At 37.5% G+C, this 18,313-nt stretch overlaps 1 protein-coding gene across 1 annotated transcript in view; it reads left to right on the forward strand.

Annotated features, from left to right (window-relative positions):
• tgfbr3 (transforming growth factor, beta receptor III) overlaps nt 1-9,917 on the forward strand; it is a 142,878-nt gene extending 132,961 nt beyond the window's left edge. Inside the window, exons 16-17 of the mRNA XM_038273105.1 lie at nt 61-168; nt 9,335-9,917. Of these exons, the coding sequence (XP_038129033.1) occupies nt 61-168; nt 9,335-9,453 (227 nt within the window). The 3' untranslated portion in view covers nt 9,454-9,917. The remainder of the gene's footprint in view (nt 1-60; nt 169-9,334) is intronic.
• Nucleotides 9,918-18,313: the final 8,396 nt, after the last annotated feature.

Raw genomic sequence — 18,313 nt, forward strand, 5'->3', positions numbered from 1 at the left:
AATGTTTCCTCCCGTCTTCACGTCGGCATCGAATCCTTAATCTGTTGCTTCGTCTTTCAGCTGTGCTGCTCCTCCTGGACACCACCACTGTGGTGGGGATCGCCTTTGCAGCCTTTCTTATTGGGGCCCTGCTGACCGGGGCCCTGTGGTTTATCTACACACATACAGGTAGGTCCCTCACCTTCCCCCCTCCCCCACCTCTGCGCTTTAATAAAAAGATAAGATGCAGAGGAATGTTCCAGCAGTGCCAGCGGCGTGCCGCTGTGATTACCAAACATCCTGTGGCTGATAGAAGCCGCTTCACAATAACATATTGACTCCTTTACTGTAAATATATCCTGTTGGTCGACGCAGAGAGCTCTCCTCTTTCCTGCCTTTCAATGTTTCTTTGGGGTGGTCAGCATATAATCGCAGCACAATGGCTGGAGACGAGTTGGAAATCCCCCCTCTCTGGGTTTAGTGGGTGCTCACAGGAAAAGACACACAATCTGTCTATTAGATGCCAAGACCTCCCCCCCCTCCGTCGTCCCCAGCCCGCTGACCCCAGCCGACCCCAGAGAGGAAATATGCTCCCGGCAGCCCCACAGAGTTCACCGAGGCATAGAGCTCTCCTGTTCTCCCAACGTTTGACCGGCGATGCTCTGTGCTGTTGACCTGCAGGAATGTGGTTCTGAAAAAGTCAGTGTCTGGAACAAAGCAGGTTTCAATCAGAACCAACTATCAGGAGTTTCCCTCTATCACGTTTCTGAGGGCTTACCAAGCAGGAACTGTTGCTGCACTTAACGTCCTCTGCAACATGTTGGGGCCCTTATCGCTCTCCAAATATTTTCCTTGGCTTTTCTGTAGAAAAAAAACGTCATCTCTGCTTTATGGATTTCCAAATGAGTGACCAACAAAGGAACACATCAGATTGCACCGACTGCTTTTCCAGAGATAGCAGATGCAGGATAAAGACACAGAGAAAGAACGGCTTTTAAGACAGACTTTAGGAGAAGAATATGCAGGGCCAAGGTTGTCGATGTTATGAAAATAGGCTCTGTGTTAACTGTGCTGGGTGAAAATGACCTTATATGGCAGCATTTGCAGTTAACCCCCGAGAACGTGGATCCCCCTTAAACGGCAACCAAAAATATCACACTCTGAGTGTATTTAAAAAGTGCCGCTCAGAGTGGTGAGGCATGAAAAACACTTAGGGTTCTTTCCAGCAGCATTTAAAGACCTCTTTAAAAGTCTATTTCCTCCCCGTTTTTATTTACAGAAAGTCGTGATTGTCAAAGCAAATATGAAGAAGAGGGTTTATGTTTGTGCTCCGATCCTGTCTCTGTGCAGCGGATAAAGGAGCGTACCATTAAAACATGTGGAGCCTCGCCCAGATGGTTTTCTTGAGAGGGGAAATGCGCTCCTCCTCTACACAGTTGGTTTAATAAACCAGAAAAAAAAATATATTAAACTCCTACAAATTTCACATGTGAAAATCACATGTGCCAAATGTGAATATATGGTACCACATGAGATTCACATGCAAATGATTATGCATACATTTGGGAAAAGCACATCTAATTAACATGTTTTCAATTGTGATTTACACATAAAAACAGGTGATTCGCATGTGCATCACTGGTGAAACATGTGATTCCCATGCAGTATATCTTCCAAAAAGTTAAAAAAGTTAAAAAAAAAACAATTTACATGACTTAGTTTCCCAAGTTTGAAGATGTTTCGCTTCCCATCCAGAACAGCTTTTTCAATTAAAAATGTCTGGATTAGCGTTGAGTTCCAGGCTTTAAAGCAAGAGTAACCAATTAAAAATCATCGGGGTCCGAAAAAAGAAAATCATCAACCAGTAAAGGTCCGGAGACATTTTTAATTATACTTTAGTACTTTAAACAGAATTTAACACTAAAATAAAACGCAGATGTTTATGCATCTATTTTATACATTGACGTTTTAAATAAAAAAATATAATTTTTTTTTATTTTAACATCTAAATTGTTTTTGAAGTAGAGAACAACAATCCTTCAGTTTGGTATAATGACAATTTTCTGACTCACTTTTTTTTATAAAACACCTGAACTTTTTTCTTTTTTCTGTCTTAATGTTGGCAGTGGGCTTTAGGCTGCCCTGCAAGGCTTTAAACCTGGGTTTAACCGGAGACTAAGCCATTCTCAAGCACATATCAAGGAGCTCATTTTGAGCCTGGATCCAGATTTATTGTTGATTCTGTTCATGGTGGAGAATCCTGCTTCACAGCAGCAGGTTGAGCCAAACATCCTCTAAATGTGCAGGGTCATCTTTGAGCACGCCATTTCACTTTTCTTTCACCAGTTCACCGCAGTTCTTCCAGCAGTCCACACTTTCTCTGCTCTCTTTTTCTCATGGTCTTCTCCTTCTTTCCCATCGCCCGGCTTGCCACAGGTTTGCCTGCTGTGTCTAAAAGTAGCAGCAGCAGAAACCCAGACTGACAGCTCATTGGCTCATTTGGATCACGTGCAGCCTGGAGCCGGACGCTCCCCAGGGCTTTACCGTATTAACAGGAGAAGCGGCGCAAGTGAAATTAGACACTGTCGTTGAACAACATAAGTCAGTCAACAAAGTCCAGTGGATTGTTTTTTTTTTACTTTTTTGGACTGACTATGACCTGGATGACTGAGAATCTTCACCAGCAGCATCCCATATACGTTTTCACATGTAATTCCCATATCGCATGTGAAAACATGTGATATCCATCTTACATGTCCCTTCAATGTAAATCACATGCGCTTCAAATGGGATTCACATGTGCAAACTTGTATATAACATGTTCTTTTAACATGAGTTGCTCTAAATCCACGCTTAGATATGTGCTTTTACACGTGATTTAGAATTTCAATGGTAACATGGTTTCACATATTGAAGTTTTATAGGATTAACATTTGTTCACATGTGAAAATCTTTTTATTTTGTAGGAGATGACTAAAACCTAGCAGCTGTGAATGAAGACCTATAAAAATGAACAATCCTGAATAATGGATAAATTTAAAATAAAGTTAAAATTGGTGTCTGTATGATCTTTTTAAAGTCCTTATTTGACTTTTAAAATGTTTAATATTGTAAACTCAAAGCACTTCATAAGATATTTACATGAATAACATACAATTGCATAAAAATACACAATAGAACAACAAACGGATATGTTGTTTTTATGACAATTAGGAAGAGTGTTAAACAGAACACAATATAATGATATTCACTTGGGAAAATTTTTTTTTATAGAGCTCATGTGAAAAATGACCCTAACGAATATGATGGGAATCACATGTGAACAAGTGAAATTCACAGGATTCTTTTTAGTAATTGGGTTTACATATGAGAGAATTAAAGGCTTAAAAATACTAGGATACTAGGGAAAAAAAGTAAAAATTATAATTTTAGTACATTTGCAAAAGTTTTATTTTTGAATGGAATCACCTTAATAAACTAATACCCCATTCACACTACCCTTGAAAAACCGATCCATGCCGAGACCGGTCCGAGCTCGGATCAGTTAACCAGGCCGAGCTCGGTTCTGACGACCGTTTACACATCATGCTATCTCGGTTCATCGACTCCTAGTGACGATCGGCGGTATTACTGCCAGTATTGAAGGAGGAAATCAAGCAGTTGGTGGCGGTAATGCACCAAAAGTTGTTTGCCAACCGCCATAAAACACAAGAAGAAGAAGACGAAGAAGGAGGGAATCAAGCAAATCAAAATGGCGGCGCCCATCACATTCAGAAAGTTATGCTTGATTATTATTGCTGTACTTCGGTGTTATTATTTAAAATGTTGCATGGAGAAGATTTCGATTGTTGTTTATAGTTGAAGAAGAAGTTGTTCTTCTTCTTCTGTTTCTGGAGGGGCATTACCGCCAACTACTGGAATGGAGTGTGAATCGCGATGTGCTGCCAGACGGAGATGACGCGTTCTGCTCATGCACTCTTGTTATCAGAGAACCGAGCCAGGGAAAAACCGAGCCGAGCCCACCTCTGGAACTGGTCTGCAGTTAGCTCGGTCCGCTGGTGTCTAGCTCGGTTCAGTTCAGTTTGCTTTCCATTTACACACCATAAGTTATCTCAGTTACTGAGCTCGGACCGGTCTCTACACAGTTTTTCAAGGGTAGTGTAAATGGGGTATAAGAGAGCTGAGCAACCGATAAAGAACACAAACATTCAAACCAACATATTCTCATTATCAGTTCGTATGAAATCGTACGAAAAGTTATGCACAGTATTTCGTGGGTTTTTGATGTTTTTCCTCAAAAAAACATATCAGTGCGCATGCGCAGCCAGCCAGACGAAAAAAGCAGATCAGCGGACGGACGTAAAACTGGGACGGACGAGCTTTCCACAGTGCAAAAATTACTTCATGATGTCTCTCACTAGGTTGCTTGCTGTCCTGTATGTTAGGGTTAGGATTAGCGTTAGGGTTAGGGTTAATTGTATGTTAAATTGTATGTTATTGAATGGTAAGATGCGCATGCGCACTGATATCTTGTCTCGAGGCAAGACGTAAAAATACGACGAAATACGACGAAAAAAACGTCAAAAACCTACGAAATACTGTGCATGACTTTTTGTACGATTTCATACGAACTGATAATGAGAATACATTGTTCAAACATAAACCTCCCAAAGTAACATTAGTTACCCTAATAAATATGTCCCTTTATTAATGAAGTTAATTTTTTATTTCCTGCCTATTTGTTTTGCCATAAATCTAAAGGTGTTACACTCTATGCAGTGTCCGCTGCAAACACGGTGGATTTACATCGTATCTCTATGCGAACTATGCAGCGATAGCGGAGCGGTGAAAAATCAGAACTTTTCTTTGACATCCTGCTGCAGCAACCAATCAGGGGCTGGTTGTGGTTGAAGAAGTGCAGCTTCCCCTTCAGCAGATTTCAAACAGCTGATCAGCATGGAGCCCATGAAGGAGGCGTTGTTGTGTTTCCTCTCTAGTCAGACCCGTTTTTGCTTCTTCTATCTGAGCGTCCTTCAGCCTAAGCTAGCTGAGACACGCTGGCCTTTATCGGGGTGGGGGTGTAGGGCCGGGTTGCTGTGCTTCTCTCTTCTCCAGCCTCTGACAGCTGCTGTGCTAAGTATATAATGTGATGGCAAGGAGGCATTCCATCATCACAGACCTGCAGCCAATTACAGCTGAGTTTCACTGCTGTCAAAAAAATTACGGGGGTTTTTCCACAGATTATTGAAAAGAGTATAAATAATTCTCCACTTGCTGTATTGTGATAACATACTCTCACCCAATGACAGCTGGAGATACAAACCAGACCGCTGCCACCAGAGTCCCACGAGCTTATTTTACTATAATATAGATAAAAACATCACTTTTTTTAGCAGAAATAAAAAATGTAGTTAGATTAGAATAATTAAAGCTTAAAGGAATAGTACACCCAAAGCATGATTAGCCTTCATTTTCTACTCACCCCCATGCTGAACAACACTCTGGAGTACTTTTTTGATATCTCAAATGCATCTGGAGATCTGGGAGGCTTCTTGCTGTCTGCTGACATTCAAATAATGGAGGTCTATGGCGCCCGAGGCAGAAAGGTCCATAAAAGTCCACAAAAAACGTGTCAATATTCCTCCATACTGCTCGTCCAATGTATTCCAAGTGTCCTGAGTGGGTAGCGTCCATAATTTACTCGAAACGAAGTCATTTAGAATGTTTTTAGAGCATAAACAGTAGTGTATAGGATTTCCTGAAAGCGCGTTCACGAGTCTACGGAAACTGCGGCAGACCAAACCAGATGAAAGTGCGCATTCAGCGTCTGCTCTGCCGATAATGCAAGCGTAGAAGAAGAAATGTGCTGTTTACCTGTGCAAAGAAAGAAACAATGAAAGAAAAATGTCTGAGGACTTCAGTGTTGAGGAAGAGCATGAGTTCTTTGCCGAGCTGAATGCGCACTTTCATCTGGTTTGGTCTGCCGCGGTTTCCGTAGGCTCGTGAACGCGTTTTTAGGAAATCCTATACACTACTGTTTATGCTCTAAAAACATTCTAAATGACTTTGTTTCGAGTAAATTATGGACGCTACCCACTCAGGACACTTGGAATACATTGGACGAGCAGTATGGAGGAATATTGACACGTTTTTGTGGACTTTTATGGACCTTTCTGCCTCGGGCGCCATAGACCTCCATTATTTGAATGTCAGCAGACAGCAAGAAGCCTCCCAGATCTCCAGATGCATTTGAGATATCAAAAAAGTACTCCAGAGTGTTGTTCAGCATGGGGGTGAGTAGAAAATGAAGGCTAATCATGTTTTGGGTGTACTATTCCTTTAAAGGAACATAAACAGATAGTTGGATATGTGAACTGAAACCTTGAAGCATCTCAGAAAAACGATCTAGAGATAAGTAAAAGTTTCCTGAATTAAGTGTATTTACCCTTAATCTGAGTAGGTAAATAAGAAAGTTTGCCAATGGAATGAGTATTTTTACTCTTAAAATAAGATAATTAGATAATATGCACTTGAAATAAGACAATGCAAAGTGTAATTTGTCTTGTTCCATTGGCAAAATGTCTCTTTTACCTCCTCAATCCAAGAAAAATTCACTTATTTTAAGAAAAAATGACTTATCTAGATTTCGGTGAATTCACTCTGAGTACACAGGAAATAATCAAAATCTAGATAAGTAAATTTTTCTTAAATTAAGTGCATTTGTTCTTGAAGTGAGGTAAGTGAGACACTTTGCCAATGGAACAAAACAATTTACATTTAAAATAAGAAATTGTCTTATTTCAAGTGCATGTTATCTAATTATCTTACTTTAAGAGTAAACATTCTCATCCATTGGCAGGTGATCTTATTTACCTACTCAAATTAAGCGTAAATACACTTAATTTAAGACATTTTTACTTATTTCAAGATCGTTTTTGCAGTGAGACATCTTTTGCAGCCACTACTCTGAGGGTTTTTGCAATAAAAAAGAAAAAAATCCCGCCTTTATCTCCCCCATGCTTAGAGATAATGATGTACTTGGAAATTCACGTTTCCTCCAAGAGATGAGGTGAATCCCTTTGTTTTTGCAGAGCTTTGGTCCCGCGAGGGGAAAGTCTGCTTGGCAGCCCGCCCCTTCCTGCTAATCATTAGCAGAGCCGTGGGGGCCTGCGAGTGGGAGAAGGATACACACAGCTGTCATATATGAAGGCACTCGCTCAAACAAAGCCACTTCTGATGAAGTTTCTTCTTTTTTTTTACCCAACAAAGAAGACAAATAGGCTGCAGAGATACTTGGGTCCAAAAACTCCAATAAAACACAGACGAGGCTTTATTTCAAAAGCTCTTCTTTGTCTGAAGACTTTTTTTCCCTTTTTTTTTTCAGTAAACAGGCAAAGGAACTCGTTTCAGCTTTGGATTGAGAAACCTTATGATTGGAAATGCTTTTTAGACAAAGAATAACAAATCAGATGTTTGGACTCCATTTCTTCTGATTTATCTGCTGAATAAAGGCTAATTAAATCCAGATAACTTTAGGAACCAGGAGGCATTTCTTGCAAAATCTGATTTATTAGCCTCTGGTCCCTTTCAGGTATCATGTTTTGCAGCTAAAATAAATTCTGCTTTTCATTTTGGAGCCAAAGTTTCTGCTGGAATACCTGCACTAATTCAATGCTTTGTGATGTATATGCTTTATTCGATCCGTGTAAGAATATGCTGCAATGCAAAAGATAATCTCAAAATAAGTAAAAATGTATGTAAATAAGTGTATATGGCCTTATTTTCACCAGGTAAAGTAGCAGCTGTCCAAATAGCCCTTCTCAGTCAAAAGCCAGCCGAATGGCAGCCAACTTCCTGGACTTGCATATTTTTTTACTCTGACTCCACCCTTCCACTGAATTACAGGGTCTGACCAGGAGATAAAGCTTCTCTTTAGATCTTAATGTCCACAAATCAGGACAGAAAGAATATTTTAGTTCAAAGATTGATGTTTAAAAGAAATTGTACGGGACCAGCCAAGAGCCCATCAAAAAAATTGGGGAAATTTTGAAATTTGTTGTCCTTTAAGTTAAATAAGTTGAAATTATGCACTTAAAATAGGATGATGGTGTTTTTTTTATTTTATTTTTTTCCGTAGTAAGTCTGTTGTTTTCACAAACAACAGACTTACTACGGAAGCTACGGAAGAGGATTAGGGCAACTGAAAAAAAAAAAAAAAGTTAACTGCTTTTTAAATTTTATTCAGTTTAACATGAGAAAAAAGTCAGAATTCTGAGATTAAAGTCAGAATTCTGAGAAAAAAGTCAGAATTCTGAGATTAAAGTCAGAATTCTGAGAAAAAAATCAGAATTCTGAGATTAAAGTCAGAATTCTGAGAAAAAAGTCAGAATATCTGAGATTAAAGTCAGAATTCTGACTTTTTTCCCATACTATACTGAAATAAAATAAAATAAAAATCTGTTAACAAATTTTTTTTTTCAGTGGCCCTAATCCTCTTCCGTAGGAAGCTGAAGAGTGACAAACTACTAATTCTGCCTCTTTCATCACGTCAACTGAAATAAACAATGAAACATATGAAAGCTTTCTCTGAAAGAAAAGAGTACGATGTTCCTCCATCACAACAGAAAGTGGAAGGCAGAATGATCCAAGGTCATTTTTTCGTTTCTTTTAAACTCCTCTGCCACAAACAACACGTATCCAGATGGAGGTAAAACATGTAAAGCTGACCAGTTTTCAGCTACTCTGATCAAAAATGGCGACACAATACGCCATCTCCCATTGGGTAGTTATAAAACCACTCATTTGAAGCTGTGAGAATGTTTTCATAGTTGGGATATTAGTAGACTTGCAGAATATGTATTTATAAAAGCATGACTTGCTGTTTGCTAATTAAAAGCCACATTTATCACACAAAGCACTGCAATTGATAATCTGTTCATGCAGCAAGATAATTGATTTTGATTAAAGATTTTTAAATCTAGAAATAATCAAAGGGAGCACTTAAAATTAGAAATGATGGCTTAAAAAAATAGATACATGTTTGTTTTTTTTAATCTTGTAAGAGCCAAATAATTTGTTGTGTCCTTTTAAACATAAATCATCTAATTCCATTTGCTAATGTTTTATTTATGTCTTCAATGAAGGGAATATAACTTATTTCAATAAAAAATGGGCTCAGTTATATTTCTATTTTTGGAGTGTGATCTCATAGAGGATATAAGCTTTCAAAGAATGAACCTGGAGCAATATGTAGCTCTAACTAGATCAGTTTGTCCGGATTTTTTGGCTAATTTTGAAACGCTTTTCATTTTCTCCTCCCCCCTCCATCCCCCTTCCTCTCCTGCTCTGCATCTAGGAGGGGCAGCCACCTCGCAGCCCGTCCAGAAGTCCAAGCCGCCCTCGCAGAACAGCAGCGCGGCCCACAGCATAGGCAGCACGCAAAGCACGCCGTGCTCCAGCAGCAGCACGGCGTAGCTCAGGACGGCACCAACAGGAGGTCCGCAGACCTGCCGCTGCTGCTGCAACCTCACAGTAACCCTCTCATTGTTCCCCTAAAGTGATGCAGCAAACAAAGACGGCATTAGTTCACCACAAACGTGCTGGGATGATTCTGAGTCACATCTCACAAAAAAGGAAGAAATACAAAAAAAGTTATTTTTATACCTATTTTTTTTATCCAGTTGCTGCTTTTTTGATCACATTACAGCCTTCTTATTTTTTTTTATTTTTTTGTGCTTAAATGGTTTGATTTTAGTTGCTTTGCTCCAACAGTGAGCAAACAGTGAGGCTGCAGAGGTTAGGAAGTGATATGTCGATGGCTGGACCGTAAACATTTCTTTAACACACGCAACCTAGAAAGTAGCAGCAGAGAAACAAAACCACTATTAGCATGAAGATTAGTTTGCAAGAGGGTTAGGGCCTCGAAAAAAAATAAAAAAGTTAACAGATTTTAAAGTTTAATTCAGTTTAATATGGGAAAATTCTAACTTCAAACTCAGAATTCTGATTTTTTTCTCAGAATTCTGAGTTTAAACTCAGCTAACAAACATTTTAGCATAAAGCCATTGTTTGGTCCAGAGACTAAATTAGCTAAAGTCAGAATTCTGAGATTAAAGTCAGAATTCTGAATTTTTTCTCAGAATTCTGACTTAAAACTCGGCTAACAAACATGTTAGCATCAAGCCATAGCTTGGACTAGAGACTAAATTTGCTAAAGTCAGAATTCTGAGATTAAAGCTAGAATTCTGCGATTAAAGTTAGAATTTTGAATTTTTTCTCAGAATTCTGACTTTTTTTTTCAGAATTCTGAGTTTAAACTCAGCTAACAAACATGTTAGCATCAAGCCATAGCTTGGTCTAGAAACAAAATTTGCTAAAGTTAGAATTCTGAGATTAAGGTGAACATTCTGACTTTTTTCTCACAATTCTGAGTTTAAACTCAGCTAAAAAAACATGTTAGCATCAAGCTATAGCTTGGTCTAGAGACTAAATTAGCTAAAGTCAGAATTCTGCGATTAAAGTTAGAATTCTGAATTTTTTCTCAACTCAACTCAACTTTATTTATAAAGCGCTTTCAGTCAGCCAAAGCTAAAATCAAAGCGCTGTACAGGTCATTTGAGCAGATTATAAAACACAATTATCACCACAACACAGGACAAACTCAAAGATTAAAAAAACAGTAAGAGCAACAAAAAAAAAAAAAACAATTCTCAGAATTCTGACTTTTTTCTTAGAATTCTGAGTTTAAACTCAGCTAACAAACATGTTAGCATCAAGCCATAGCTTGGTCTAGAGACTAAATTAGCTAAAGTCAGAATTCTTAGATTAAAGTCAGAATTCTGCGATTAAAGTTAGAATTCTGAATTTTTTCCCATATTCAACTGAAATAATATTTTAAAAACATGTTCATTTTTTTTTTTTTTAGTGGCCCTAATCCTCTTCCGTAGATTAGAGTCCGACGTCTTCCTGACGAAGACACATTGTAGGTGTTGAATGTATGAGCGTAGAAGAAACACCGACAAAATGTGAAAGAACAATGTGAAAGACCTGCAGGTTGAACTCTGGAATCATTTCAATGTTAGGGGTTAAAAATAAAACAGATCAGGGTAGCTTCAGGTCCAAAACTGAAACACTTTCAGATAAATCCAACATTAGAGCAACAGGTAAAATCAGCTGAGGTTGAAGAAAAAGGCCGATTCCTGTTTGGCTTCAGATCGTAGCGGCTAATCGTAGCTGTTGTTCAGTTCAGACGTCGTCTCGAGGCACTTTATGTAAAACAGAAACAAACCTCCAATTTATATCGAGGTTTAATCAATCTGTTTGTGCAGAGAAATTATAATTGAACCTTCAATATGATCCTAAGTGTTAAACAATGCAGCCAAGTTCAGTTCATTTTTTGCCCATGTGAGGGAAACCAGACGGTTGCACAGAGTTACTGACCTGCAGCAATCCCTCCATCTTTCTCACTGAGTGATTCTAAAAACCATCAAACAAAACTGTTTAAATGCTAAACAGTCTGTATCTCATCAGTGTTCTATGCCTCGGCCAAACATTTACATAAACTTGTTATTAGAATGATTTCTTTATAATTTGGAGGCTTCAGATTATGAATTTCAACTATTCATTTTCACTGCAGAAAGTCTCTTTGATCTGGTTTTGGGATTAGAGCAGATTGTGTTGGATTACTGATCTGCTGTGGAGAAAGTTCTACTCAAAATAAATAAGTTAATAAATAAGTGCAATATTATTATTTTTTGTTTTTAAACATATATCATGATATATGTTCAAGTTTTTAGGGGTGCAGTTTTCTTCCTGGCAGATTATTAATTATTTTTAGTAGAATTTTATTCAAAGAAGATTAATAATATAGCAGAATCTATTCCTGCTGAGATTATTAATCTAAAAAAAATATATATATAAAATCAGAAAAGACTTTTTGATGAGATCTAAGATTCTAAGACTATGTTCGATATGGAATCAATTTATTTCCATCACTGTTTCAAGCAAAGAACAAGCTTTGTAATTGAAAATTCAAAAAAATAATTCAGTTACTTTAAATAACTTATTAATCAATTATATATATTTTTTTATTTTTTAGATTTGATTTTTTTTTTCTATATATTTTTTTACTTCTGTTTTTCAGATTGAGTTTTATAAATTGTATTATTTTTGCTCATTGATCAATAAAATGTTAACGTCCATGAACAATAGAACCAGTTCTCTCTCCAGAGGAAAGACAGTGATTTGGAAATGCGACTTCAAAGTGATGCAATTCATAAAATAAAATCTGAAAGAGGGAATAACAATGTAATTTAAAAGAATAAACTATATAAAAAATAGATAAATAAAAATATAAAAGAAAAAAGGGATTTAAAAATAGAATAATTCAAAAAAGTCTGAGAAAAGAGCAAAGTTACTCTAAAAAACCTTTTTTAAATGTTATTTCTGGATTTAATTTTTTTTTTACATTTACAAAACTTTGGATCCAATTTCACTCCATAGTCAGAAGGAAAACCTTTCCACTGTTTAAATAAGAACAAAAAAACCCTAGAAATTGTTTTCCTGATCTTGGTTTGAATCCCAGCTGTTCTCTAAAACTCATCCACTGCAGCCTCAAAGAAAAAAAAAGGGCTTCAGTATCAACAACCTGCAGGATCTTTGAGCATTTATGTTTTATAATAAGTCCTCTCTGTTCAAATAAAAACGGTTCAAATCGATCATTCAAAGCCTCCAAATTCAGACTTTCATGCTAATGATGACCGTATGTAAAACTTTAGCATAAAACTGTAGATTTCTGTGAATATTGTAAATAGGCGATTGTGTTTAAAACTAATCCGTGTATCATTCGTTCTTTCTATTTTCAATTGCCAATCAAAAAACAAAAAATAAAAAATTGACTGGTTATTTTGTTATTTGTTTTTTATGGTTAAACCAAAAACGAAAAAAGGATTTGTTTTTCATATATCAATTCTAAGCTCAGATCAAGAATACGAAATGGAAAAACGGACAGCAACGCAGAATTTGTTTTTAATATTTAATCGGTACAGTTTACATGACCCGGAAGTTTGGTGGAGCGTTAGCTAAAAAAACAATTGGCTTACTCCCACCACGTTCGATCAAACTGCACCAGATAAGGCAGTCGGACCTATCAGCCATGGACAGTTACGTTTTATTTCGAGGATCCAAGCGTGTGACTCTTGAGGAGGACATGACAACGGAGAAAATTTGCAGGATTTTCCAGGTATAACTTTTTTCTTGAAACTTTTCTGTGCACTGTACTTTTAACTAGCAACAACAAACAGCTTCTCGATCAACATAGTGTGTGGTTCTAGCGTCGCCATGGTAGCTACTTCATTACCCCAACTGCTGCGCAAAGAGCTATTTCCGGGTCACGTAAACTGTACTGATTAAATATTAAAAACAAATTCTGCGTTGCTGTCCAATCCGTGTATCATTCGTTCTTTCTATTTTCAATTGTCAATCAAAAAACAAAAAATAAAAAATTGACTGGTTATTTTGTTTTTTGTTCTTTATGGTTAAACCAAAAACGAAAAAAGGATTTGTTTTTCATATATCAATTTTAAGCTCAGATCAAGAATACGAAATGGAAAAACGGACAGCAACGCATAATTTGATTTTAATATTTAATCGGTACAGTTTACGTGACCCGGAATTTTGGTGGAGCGTTAGCTAAAAAAACAATTGGCTTACCCCCACCACGTTCGATCAAGCTGCACCAGATAAGGCAGTCGGACCTATCAGCCATGGACAGTTACGTCTTATTTCGAGGATCCAAGCGTGTGACTCTTAAGGAGGAGAATATGACAACGGAGAAAATCAGCAGGATTTTCCAGGTATAACTTTTGTCTTGAAACTTTTCTGTGCACTGTACTTTTAACTAGCAACAACAAACAGCTTCTCGATCAACATAGTGTATGGTTCTAGCGTCGCCATGGTAACCACTTCATTACCCCAACTGCTGCGCAAAGAGCTATTTCCGGGTCACGTAAACTGTACCGATTAAATATTAAAATCAAATTATGCGTTGCTGTCCGTTTTTCCATTTCGTATTCTAGATCTGAGCTTAGAATTGATATATGAAAAACAAATCCTTTTTTCGTTTTTGGTTTAACCATAAAAAACTAAAAACAAAATAACCAGTCAATTTTTTATTTTTTGTTTTTTGATTGGCAATTGAAAATAGAAAGAACGAATGATACACGGATTCTGTCCGTTTTTCCATTTCGTATTCTTGATCTGAGCTTAGAATTGATATATGAAAAACAAATCCTTTTTTCGTTTTTGGTTTAACCATAAAAAACAAATAACAAAATAACCAGTCAATTTTTTATTTTTTTGTTTTTTGATTGGCAATTGAAAATAGAAAGAACGAATGATACACGGATTAAAACTTGCATGTGTGCAAAATTTTCTTTTTCTGCTTTATCTGTGCCAGCCTTTTTTTTTTTACCTGACTAATCTGATCCACATGGTCGATGGACTTTCAAGCATCAGCTGCGGCCATATTTGGACAATAAACCAACAATCACAGCTAGGCTTTGGTTAGCTGAAGTCCTTCTAGCGAGCAGCTAGTCGTCACATGATGAGGCGAACGTCCTCTTAGATCTCTGCTTGTTTTCTTTTTCAGACAGAACAACACATTTTTTGCTTAATTTCATAAACTCTTTGTTTGGAGTTCCTTATTCACTCGTTTTTGTGTAAATCTTGGCTCTCACAGTGTGTTATCAAGCTGTAGTCAAAGCTCATTGTTAATCCACGTTTGTTTTCTCCAGTTCCACAAGCTCCCCGTATTTTACAGGAATATGAACGTTTGCTGTGTGTGGAAGGGAGACCAACTGGGAAAAGAGACGTTTCCCTCAAACCGTTTAATTACGCTTCAGAAAAAGCAGCAATAAGGAAACTTTTTCTTTTTTTTATCTCAAAGTTCGTTTTTTTCTTCTTTTGTTTCTCATGTAAACTTGTGTACAGCTTTCTAAAGATGCTATAAAAAGATATATTTGTGTATAAGATTATATTTTGGAATGTATTTAGCAGAGAGATTTATGTCTGTGTGTGTGTGGAAGTACTGTGAATTGTGAATTTGCTCAAATATAGAAAAAAACTGTTTGGGAAATTCTTTGTAGATCAAATGTAAAAGTTTCACATCCTGTTCATTGAAATGAATTTAAGTAAATAATTATAGTATAAAGCTGTCGATAAGAGTTCATTTTTTATAGACAAACTTCAAACAGAGACTTTATTCATAAAAGTTAATGACGTGTGCGTGTAATGTCCAACAGGTGAAACTAAGAGCGTTAATATAGAGTATTAAAAAAATGTGTGAAGCTAAACTTGCAAGGAATCGATTTTATAGAAGAGAAGTTGGGTGGAGCTTCTAGAACGTCTACTTCTGGGGTCTTCAGCCTTCGCAACCCGGAGAGACGTTTTTAGGTCTAGTTCAGCGAAATAAAACTGGTTTTAGGGGCAAATATCTTACAGGACTCCTGATTATTGATAAATATCATAGGAAATGTATTATTAAAAAAAAAAAACACACACAATTTTATACCTAGTTTAAAGTTTTAAAATAAAAATACATATTTTTTTCTTTATAAAATGAAAGTTATTTTAAAGAGGAATGTTTTTAACCTAATGACAGAAGAATCTGAAAAAAAGAAAAGCCGCAAAACATTTGTCATATCTACTTTCTGTTTAAAGCCTTCCATAGAGGTTTTTATTTAGAGTTTGCCAAAGAGCTGCAGGTTGAAAACCGCTGATCTATTTTATAAAATCACAACCTGATCGGGTTCCCCCAAACAGAAGCTCCCTCTATAGTAGAACATGAACCCAGACTCTGTGACCCTTTGGGTTAATTCTGGGTTTTATTGCAGCAGCATAATCTCACAGTAACTCCGCCTACATCTAGCCTCGTGAGACCATCCTGATCTCGCGAGCTTTCAAGGTTTCACCCGCTAATCAGTCTGGAGACTCTCCGTTGAAGAAAATTTGGAGCCGTTCACCAAACGAACGTCCAATCAATTCAATTCAATTCAGTTTATTTATATAGCGCCAAATTCACAACACATGTCATCTCAAGGCACTTTACAGTTCAACCAGATCATACAGTCAAATTGATACAAAGTTTTCTATCTAAGGAAAACCAGCTGATTGCATTGACTCATTGACTCAAATACAATCCCCCACACTAAGCATGCTTGTTGCGACAGTGGAGAGGAAAAACTCCCTTTTAACAGGAAGAAACCTCCAGCAGAACCAGGCTCAGTGTGAGCGGCCATCTGCCGAGGCCGACTGGGGTTCAAGGAGACAGAAGCAGAGATACAAAAAGCAGCTGTAAAAGGCGGCCCCGTCCAGGAAACACACAGCCAGGCAGACGAGCTCCAAGGCAGCTCCCATGCCAGAGGACGAAGAGAGCACATCCACTCAGTCACGGTCAGAGAAACAGGACCACACTGGAAAACAGGCCGATCTCCAACATCTATAAACAAGGGTGTTGATGGAAGCAGCACAGCCGATGTTTCTTTCCAGGATGACGTCACAGCCAAACAGGAACAGACGAGGCAAAGCTACTCTGAGGAAAAGCAGAGAGAGCAGAAGGTTAGAGATTGAACTAACAGATTCTGTAGAATAGGAGAACAGAGAGAGAATGAAGCAGAATGATGAAATGGGGGTCCCTATGTCCTCCAGCAGTCTAAGCCTATAGCAGCATAACTATAGAGATAGCTCAGGATAACCTGAGCCACCCTAACTATAAGCTTTATCAAAAAGGAAAGTTTTAAGCCTAGCCTTAAAAGTAGACAGGGTGTCTGCCTCACGGACTAAAACTGGTAGTTGGTTCCACAGGAGAGGAGCCTGATAACTAAAAGATCTGCCTCCCATTCTACTTTTAGAAATTCTAGGAACCACTAGTAAACCTGCAGATTGAGAGCGAAGTTCTCTGTTAGGAACATAAGGAACAATCAGATCTCTGATATCAGATGGAGCTTGGCCATTTAAGGCTTTATATGTGAGAAGGAGGATTTTAAATTCTATTCTTGATTTAACATGAAGCCAATGAAGAGAAGCCAGGATAGGAGAGATATGATCTCTCTTTTTAATTTTCATTAGAACTCTGGCTGCAGCATTTTGGATCAGCTGAAGACTTTTAACTACAGTTTGTGGACTTCCTGATAGTAAAGAATTACAATAGTCCAGCCTTGAAGTAACAAATGCATGGACTAGTTTCTCAGCATCACCCCTGGATAGGATATTTCTAATTTTTGCAATGTTCCTCAGATGAAAGAAGGAAATTCTAGAAACCTCTTTGATCTGGGATTTAAATGACAGGTCCTGATCAAAAATAACACCAAGATTTTTTACTTTATTATCTGAAATCAGTTTAATCCCATCCAAATGAAGTGACTGGCTAATCAGTTTCTTTTTTAGAGACTCTGGTCCAAAGACTATAACTTCTGTTTTGTCTGCATTCAGAAGCAGAAAGTTAAGAGTCATCCAGGTTTTTATGTCTTCAAGACATGCCTGTAATCTATGTAATGGGTTAGCTTCATCTGGATTTATAGACAGATATAGCTGGGTATCATCAGCATAACAGTGGAAATTAATCCCATGCTGTCTAATAATTCTACCAATTGGGAGCATGTATAAAGTAAAGAGAATTGGTCCTAGCACTGATCCCTGTGGTACTCCACAGGTAACCTTTGAGCGTGTTGAAGATCTATCATTAACATGAACAAACTGTATTCGATCAGATAGATAAGATTTAAACCAGTCTAGTGCTGTTCCTTTAATTCCAACAAAATATTCAAGTCTTTCTAAAAGAATATTATGGTCAACTGTATCAAATGCAGCACTAAGATCCAACAGGACGAGCACAGATACAAGTCCATTATCTGAGGCCATGAGAATATCATTAGTGACTTTCACCAGAGCTGTTTCAGTGCTATGATGAGCTCTAAAGCCAGACTGAAACTCTTCAAAAAGTTCATTATGGTGGAAGTGATCGCAAACTTGTTTGGCAACTACTTTCTCAAGAATTTTGGATAAGAAAGGAAGATTGGATATAGGTCTATAATTGACCAAGTCATCTGGGTCAAGAGACGGTTTCTTAAGCAGAGGTTTAATTACAGCAACCTTAAAAGCTTTAGGTACATATCCCTGTAACAGAGATAGATTAATCACATCTAAAATGGAGGAGGAGATCAAAGGGAATACCTCCTTAAATAACCTGGTTGGAACTGGATCCAACGTACAAGTTGAAGGCTTAGATGAAGACAATAATTTTGCTAATTCAGAGAGTTCAACTGGATCAAAGCAGTCT

The sequence above is a fragment of the Cyprinodon tularosa genome, unplaced genomic scaffold (assembly GCF_016077235.1).
Source record: "Cyprinodon tularosa strain WSP-4 unplaced genomic scaffold, ASM1607723v1 ctg858, whole genome shotgun sequence".
In the NCBI taxonomy this organism is placed as follows: Eukaryota; Metazoa; Chordata; class Actinopteri; order Cyprinodontiformes; family Cyprinodontidae; genus Cyprinodon; species Cyprinodon tularosa.